The sequence below is a fragment of the Empidonax traillii genome, unplaced genomic scaffold (genome assembly GCF_003031625.1).
Source record: "Empidonax traillii isolate 1590-97213 ecotype Southwest subspecies unplaced genomic scaffold, ASM303162v1 scaffold563:size410408, whole genome shotgun sequence".
Taxonomy (NCBI): Eukaryota; Metazoa; Chordata; class Aves; order Passeriformes; family Tyrannidae; genus Empidonax; species Empidonax traillii.
Window position 1 is genome coordinate 80,048 of NW_020955756.1, and position 8,416 is coordinate 88,463.

Here is an 8,416-nt window from a genome sequence, read left to right on the forward strand (position 1 = left end):
GCATTTCAGATTTCAGCCTTCTAAGAACTGATTTTTTTCATCTCTTCTTTACAGAGCTTATAAGCTTGAGACCAGGACTGCAAAATTAGACACCCCATTCTGACCAAGCTTCACTCCCAAACAGCTTTTGGGAGCTGTGGAGGTGGAAAGTAAACCCTTTAACTTACCTAAGATGACTGAGGACATAAAGTCCCACAACACATTATATGCAACCAGCTGAACAAAACTTCATCAAGAAGTGAGCAGTGAAAACTAAGCTCAAGGATTAAAAGGAATTAAAAAATACAGGTTATCCCACAACATCGAAGACCCATCTGTTGCCTCAACAAGTCTTGATGGTCTGTACTCAGTTCTTCTTAGTGATTACACCTTCACATGCCATGGTGATTCAACATTTCTGTAATGTGAAATAAGACATTAAGTCTGTAACCAGATAGGATTGTTAATTCCAGTTTGAATCTGAACCAATACTGGATAACAAGAAACCAAATTATGCAATAATGAAATGTGATAACAGCATTTAGCAACCCAACTCTGCACACCCCTCCTCTTCCCACATGGCTCCAGAAACACTCCCTTCCACTTTTTACCTGCCTCTTGATTCTTACAGGCTCTCTCCCTCCTTTTAGTCCTCTCTGTGGTGGCAGAGCACTTTTCCAGGACCTCCAGTAAGGTGGAAGGTGTGAGGGAAGGAGCGTGCCAGAAAGCATCCCTTTCTGTGGGGTGGCCCTCCCTACCACAGAACACTTTCCCATTCTGAGACAAGGGCAGCCTCTGATGCTGTTGCTCTATTAGCTGACTGCAAGCTGACACAGACCTTGCTGCTCGCGCAGGGTTAGAGATCACCTAGCTCAGGCTCCGTGCCCACAGGGGTACCAGTACACCCCAAAGTTTCTTTCAGTTTGGAAGGTTACTAACCATTGCCAGTTCTAAAGGATACACCACCTTAAAACCAAACAAAAAAAAACCCCAACAAATATTTAGCTACAGAAGAAAAAACTGTTCTTCCAGAAACACCAAACTGCTGAAACCCAAAACTTCAGTTTTGACAAAGATTTCACAGAAACGCCTTAGTGGCATGGGGACACCGAACAAAACAAACGTAAGTTCCCAGGAACAACCAGCAGCTATTGAGTGTCTATGCTTCTTTTGTCTCAGTCTTACATGGTTTCGTTTTTAAAAACAAACCATCCAAGCCAACAAAACACTATTTGAAACTGCTTATTTGAAGATCTCTGCAGAGACATACAAGTTGAGTGTGTAACTCCTACTGGGACAAAACTTTAGAAAAATACTATTTTCATTCCAAAGAAGGTAATTTTGAAACCTTGAGGTTTTGCTAGACAGGAAATCTCCTGTGCAGTTCCACTAGCCCCTAACACTCCATAAAAATATGGAAACAAATTTATGTTCAGTAAATGTTTGGAGACCACCCACTTCAGGTTCAGAGTGAGTAAGGTATTGCTTTTTCCATATTCCTTCCATATAAAAGTGAAGAGATATATATTTTAATCCATTAGTTAATGGATTAAATTAATATTTTACTTACAGCCAATAAGCTGATTCTAAAAAGTGAAATGTTTGTTTTGGCATATATTGACTAATAAAATAGGCTGTGTAACCTTCTTAATAAAAACTCTTATTTTTATTTATAAAATGATAAATTCTCATATTCTTCCCAAGGCAGAATGGAACATAGAAAATCCTGCAACAACAAAATTTAAAAAATTATGGCGTAGTAGGTAGGCGAGAGGCTCTGTCTGTGTTGGTAGCAATATGAATTCTATCTTATGCAATTGTCCATTTCACTCTATCATTAAGTTCATTTCCTAACTTTGGATGATTTGATTTTCTTTATGTCATGGCTTTGCAGAATCAAGGTCCCATTTCTGAATTTTCCAACTTGTCCTGCAGGCCAAATGCTAGGCACTGATTTCTTCCTTTTGGCCTTCCTGAAATAGGAAGAGGAAAAACAATAATTAAGAGAAAAGCAGAAACACATGAAAATGCTTAATATGATGAAAAATGTCACCTATTTATGCATTCAGTGTTTGGTATTAAGGAGTGTCAAATCATAGCAAGTAATGATCCCAGAACATTTTACCTTCATAGACATTCAAAATTTGTGGCACATTACAGCATGATTTACCTTTCTAAATGTTTAGAAACACAAAGATTTTTGGATAGAGAAGGAACATGAAGAGTACAGAGTGATCCTATGATTAAGAATGTCAGCTCACTTTCAAATCTCTGTATACTGTAGCTTGTATTTTGCATAAATTATTTCTTAGGGCAAATTCTCTGAGTAAGTGATGCATCGGCACACAGGGATTTTCATCCATCTCACCTCCAGCTGCAGTCTTAAGACTTGTTGGGGCAGAACTGATATATTTTCAGTTAAGCTGTGTAGCTACAGCCTCTGAAACTGCTAGACAAAGAGCAATGTCACTGTTTTTTGAGGAGTTCTGCATTTGGAGAAGTACTTTCCACTCTGATGTGCATGACTTCTGGTACAGTTACACAGGGGAGATTCACTGGGGAGACTATATAAAAGCAAGTTAATTTCAACTCGTTAAAAACAACTCACCTCTCCTTCTGTTCTTTCTTCTTTTTCTTAAGAGAATCACCTTTATGTTCCTGTTTTTAAAGATACATATTTTAATGAAAAAGTAACAGAGTGTGTTCATTAAACAACCACCTGCACATAAAACACACCGTAGCCTTTGCTTCACAGAGTGACAGGCACTTAAAGCAAGCTGGGAGACCTTCTGACAGAACAAGTGATGCAACGCATTGTGGTACCACTGGTAGGAGTGCCCAGAGCCCTTCCTGTCGCCTTTCAGCCCACTCATGCCCAACAAGCTGTCCTTGCCACGTGCAGAAGCAGAGGCTTGCTCCTTGGGCATGTGACAGATCCTAGGGTCAAAAGACGGACTTGCCACCAGGCAGGTGTGCCCTGTCCCCCAGCTGAGTGTATCTGTCAAATAACAGGGTTTAACCATGTCTGGTCATGCACTGGATGTGCCTCAAGCCACATGACAGAGGAAGAGAAGTAGGTCCCTGGGAAAGAGGGTGGCAGGAAACTGGCTGACAGAGCATTTACCCATGCCACAGCCTGCTCCCACCTACATGAGAGGGCAGGGAGTAGGCTCAGAGCCAGACGGGCTGTGCTAGAGGATGGATGCAACAGAAACCTCACCCTTGCTTTAAATAATGAGCAAGATCCTAGATGGAATTGTGCTGATATAAAAGCAGTTGAAGATCCGGCTCTCTGTGGCTAGACAACATGCAACAAACTTTAATTGAGGGCCATTTTTTTTTATCTTAAAAGGATTAAAAAAAACCAAACAACTGCTGATTTTGTGTCATTGGTCTATCAGCCTCAAAGGATGAGGCAGTGAAACCCACCACAACACAAGACTAACTCTGTGCCCTTCATACTGCACACAACCAGCTTTCACCAATAAGATTACTCCTGTGGGAGCCAGGAACCCAATCCATGGGGAGCAGCAGGTGTCAATCTTGGGCACTCCTCCTGCGCCTGAGGCATTATCTGTCAGGCTCTTGGGCTAGCTCTTACATGCTGCCTTTTTATACAGAAAATTTCACACAAACCTTTTCCTTATCAGCATCTTTCACTGCTTTTTTCTCTTTCATTTTCTGTTGGTAGATCCTGTAGTTCACATGCTCCTTTTTGGGGGGCTGCAACAAAGATTGGGAGGGATACCACCGATTAAATTTTAAAATAGGTTCAAAAACTATTGACACACTTGCACGGACAGTATTTTCCAGGTGGTGGTGGTGAAACATTAGAAACACTTATTTCCTTCTGGGTGAGAGAAAGGGACTTAGGGGCTATAAGGTAGCCAACTAGAAAGCGCATCTTTCTTGGTGAAGACAGTAGAGGAAAATGATAATGCTCTGTATCAGTCCTACAAGGTTTCCACATACACACTGAGCTAGAAAGCTCATGCCTCTCCCCACTCCATAAAAAACATATAAAAAATAATTTTTCTTTTACACTTGTGATGATAAACTGAAAAGTTCTCTCCATCTTTAACTCATTGGGAGAGTGAAGCTTTAAAAAGCAAGCCTCTCTCTCCAACAATTTAGTTTTGAATGGCCTGATTAAAAATCAGTACATGTTGTTCTTCAGCCTAACCAGTCCCTAATTCTCCGATAACACAACTACACTGATTTTCCAGTCATCTACAGAAAATAGACAAGAGAGAATAGAAGATGTAAAAGTAAGGATGAGGTGGGAAAAGGACCAGGGCAGGGGACCTCGTGTTTTAAAAAAGTGGTACCAAAGCTCCCCATGTTCTTTACCATGTTCCTGCACTGTAATAGTGGGTGACCTCTCAGCACAAACCAAGTGACAAGTACCTTGGCTCCCAGCATGATAGCACGCTCCTGTTCCCATATGCGTTGTTCATGCTTCTTGTAGCCAGTGATTCCAAACTTGTGCACTTCCAGACGAGCCTAGAACATTACAGAAAATTGCAAGCATTTAATAATTTGTTCAACCTGTTGTAAAGTAATGCTTGGCAGACCACAACAAAGTCATACTCCCAAGGAAATCCCAGCTAATGCTGGAAATCAGCATGCTATAAAATAAAACTAGCTGAGTTTGGAGCTATACCGTAGAACAGTTAACCACTGTCCAACAAATCTGTGAACAATGAGGACTGTCGGGGTACAATTTTAAATTCTCCTCATTTCACATAAAACAACACATGGAACGGATCTCCTCCATATAAAAAAAAAGAGAATTTAACCAGTAAGAAACGTGGATGGGCAGATGGTGAAGTGGTTTGACTACACACATACATACAGTTAACAATGCACAAGAATACTCTGGCAAAACTAGTGCTGAATTCATAATCTTTTTAACATCAGTGATTAAATCCTCGCTCTTCTTAGCAGCACGGAGTTCTGTGTAGAATCTCCAGAGAGAGATTTCACAGGATCATAGCACATCCCTGAGCAGAGATTAGGCACATAAACAACTTGCACACATCTGTAAATGAATTAGTATCTAAGGTGGCCAATGCTAGTTATGCTCATATAAGAACAAAAGAGAATAAAAAGACAAATGGAAAAAAGCCATCTATTGTTCCACAAATAGATGCCAATACACCTTTTTTTCCCTTTTTTTTTTTTTTCAGAAATCCAAGATTTAACACTGTGGGCCTGAAAGAGCTATGCTAAACATTATGGGTACTCCAGTAGCTTTACACAGCTAACATACAGTGTTCCACCTCAAACTCCCATTGAAAGATCAGAAGAATTGTAATACAATTCTGTAAATACAGAATTGTAATAAGCCTCTTCACACAGAGCAGCTGATTAAAGCAGGATGTTCCTCCTTCAGCATGGCATGCAGACAGAATTACCTATTAGGAAAGTCTCACCTATGAGAGATAGCCATTTCTGGAAGTGTTTACCATTGGTCCCACCATAGCTTTCCCAAGGATATAAATACTGATACATACACACCAAAACAATGAGATTGGACAGCTCCTGTAGACTTACTTTTTCGAAGTTAAATTCTTGTTTGTTCATATTTTTCTCCTCATTCACTATTTGGGTCTATAAACAAAATAAAACACTTCCAATTAATATAACAAATAAAACCAATGTAAATGTTGATCATAACAGGTTTTTTGAAAAGCAGTGAAATGTAAACTGAGCTGTAGGTACAGCTTTCCAGCAGTATCTTTTTCTAGATTTATTACCTGGATCTATTAAAAGAGAGAGTCTCAATGGCATTTTTATTCGAACAATCTTGCACATTTTATAGGGTACCATTACAGTACAGTGCATATAGCTTTGTCCTGCACTTCCTTGACTAGATCATCTATCTGCTAATGCTTACAGAAAGTTTCATAGTTCAGAAACTTATTAATAGCTGCAATTAATTTATACATTTTCAAGAATAATTACATCTTATAAGAGAAAAACTGCCACATGTGAGCTACGCATCCCACGCATTTCCACTTCCAAATTGATACCAAACTGCTAATGTAGGATAGGACAACTGCATTTTAAGTCATTTTGTTTGAGACAGAGAGCACACTGGTAATAGAGGATGTAACGACAGCCAGGGCAACAAGCTTAATTCCCAAATGCATGGGTATATACTAGTGCCCATATCCAGCTTCACTAGTGCAAGATAAACTGCTTCAAAGGGTGCCCAGTTGGCAAATGGTAGAACCCACTTAGTGTTGTTTAGAGAAAGTACTCGCTCAGAAGGAGTTCAATGAAAACCAGATCTTTTCTAGTCTGTGATTTACACAGAGACCTTCCATCAGCAGTAATCAGTTTGGAGGGGAACTCTCCCGGGGAAACAGATTGTATCCTAGGAAGAAAAAGAAGTGTAAAATCCCAAGGAAAAGAGCTCCATGCTTGCTTGTTACAGGAGTGTCCCACACAGGACACTTTGAAACACTAACAAATCTCCCAAGATTATTTTAGATAGTGTCTGCTTACTGATTTCAGGTTGGATAAGCCAAACCACCTCTCTGAGTGGAAGCTCTGCCAGCTCCCAAGCGCACTGATGTGGGCAGGCAGCACAGGCAAGGAAACTGCCATCTGTTAAAGAGTATCATCTGCTCATCTTTCCCCGTTTACTCTCAAGGCTACTATCCCCCATAAGGATGCAGGAATACTACATAAGCATTAAAGCTGAAGTGGATATGCTTTTCATGTATTTCCTTTTCACTCTCCAGGACCTTAAGCCACACTGAGTCATCGGTTCAGGCCTGAGGGTTACACCAGGGCTTCCCTGTGCATCCACCACAGCTCTCCAAAAGCTTCTGTATAAAAATGTCCATCTCAACCACAAGTAAATCTGGTTATCTTCAGAGCATTTTGTTAACAAGCCTAACACCAGTCTTCTTAGTTATTAAAATTTAAGCTGTAAAAAGCATAAAAAAATAAATACTTAGGGTAATTTCTAGAGGAAAACATTCTGGAAAAAGCACAAAAGTTTATGGATTCAACCAACTGCTTGGTCAGTCTCTTGAACTTCCCAAATCTAAGCAGTTCAACCCCAGATATCAGTAAGTCTCCCCCAAATTCCAGACAGCCATATGATGGCCCAGCAGAGTTTATTGTAGAGTTAGGCTTCTGATATTATGGTCATAAAGACAACTCAAGAACAATTAGAGAAGCAATAAATCTGGAGACCAATTAACCAGCAAGGGACTCCCCTCTGCTCAACTTCCAGACAAGCCTTCCAGGCCTTCCCACTGAAGCAACTCAGTTACAGTTTTTGGCAGTGCGAGGTAATTTAGCACCAAAAACCAAACCAGAAGACTGAAATCTAATGCTGTCATGCCTTCCCCCATCAACTACCCAATACTAATCCTCCAAGACACATGTTGCTTGTCAACAGCCCAGTGTTGCTGTGATGCCAGAGAAGAAAGATTTGGCACCTCACATCCACACCTATTGACAGGAACAGAGCAGCAGACAAAACACTGGGGCACTGAAGTAACCAAGAGGCTTTGCTTTCCGTTTCATTCACTTGACGTATCTTTAGTCCCATCTGCAGATCAACTTATTTTGCTGGAATACGACTATTTCAAATATAGGATACTTAACCAGAGATCTTCTGAAATCGGAAAAAAAGTAGTCTTCAAGTCCTACCCCCACCCCTGCTTCATCCAGCAGCCCCGCTGGAAATCAGCAAGACTGGATGCCATCGAACTGAGCACGCGGATCGCCAAAAGATCCCGGATTTCCAGGCAGCTGTATCAGCAAGTGGGACAAACCCAGGCACGGGAGGGGGCTGGTGCCGTGTCCAGGGAGCGCACTCCGTCCCACGGCTCCCACCCTGCGGGAGGGGGCAGTGGGGTCTCCCTACCTTCCCGGCCCTACCTGGGCTCCGCCGGCGGGCGCTGCCGCGGGGCTGGGCCGCTCCTTCCTCTTCCTCCCGCGGAACACCACGACCTCCACGGCTGGCGGCGCGGCCGGGGCCGGCGGAGGAGTGGCGGCGGCGGCGCTCAGCTCAGCCCGCAGCTCCCCGAAGAAATCGCGGGGCCTGCGCCGCCCGCCCGCCGGCGGCTGCGGCGCCCGGCTCTCCTCCTCCTCCTCCTCCTCCTCTTCTCCTTCCTTGGCCGCCGCCCCTGTGCTCCCCTCGCCGTCCTGCGCGGCGCCCCGTGCGCCGCCGGGCTCCTCACCTGCGAGCCGAGCACATGCCGCGGGTCAGCCCCGCGCGGCCTCCGCCGCCCCGCTCCGGAGCGAACACGCCCGGCCCCCTCCCTTCCCCGGCCCCCGGGCAGGACCGCGGTGCCGGCGCAGCGCCCGGCCCGGCCCCGCGCACCCACCCAGGTCGTAGAGGGCGCCGAGCACCGCCTCCAGCCGGCGGTGCGGCTCCCGCGGCCCCATGGCTACCGCGGTCGGCGGGCGC

At 43.6% G+C, this 8,416-nt stretch overlaps 1 protein-coding gene across 1 annotated transcript; it reads right to left on the reverse strand.

Moving 5' to 3' along the window:
- Window positions 1-421: 421 nt before the first annotated feature.
- Window positions 422-8,394, reverse strand: CUNH1orf131 (chromosome unknown C1orf131 homolog). Its single transcript, XM_027897841.1, has 7 exons — window positions 8,334-8,394; window positions 7,885-8,186; window positions 5,536-5,592; window positions 4,387-4,482; window positions 3,616-3,702; window positions 2,588-2,640; window positions 422-1,952 (listed from the first exon to the last, which is right to left on the reverse strand). Exons 1-7 carry the CDS (start codon window positions 8,392-8,394, stop codon window positions 1,823-1,825), a joined length of 786 nt encoding a protein of 261 aa, XP_027753642.1. The 3' UTR covers window positions 422-1,822.
- Between the last annotated feature and the right edge of the window lie 22 nt (window positions 8,395-8,416).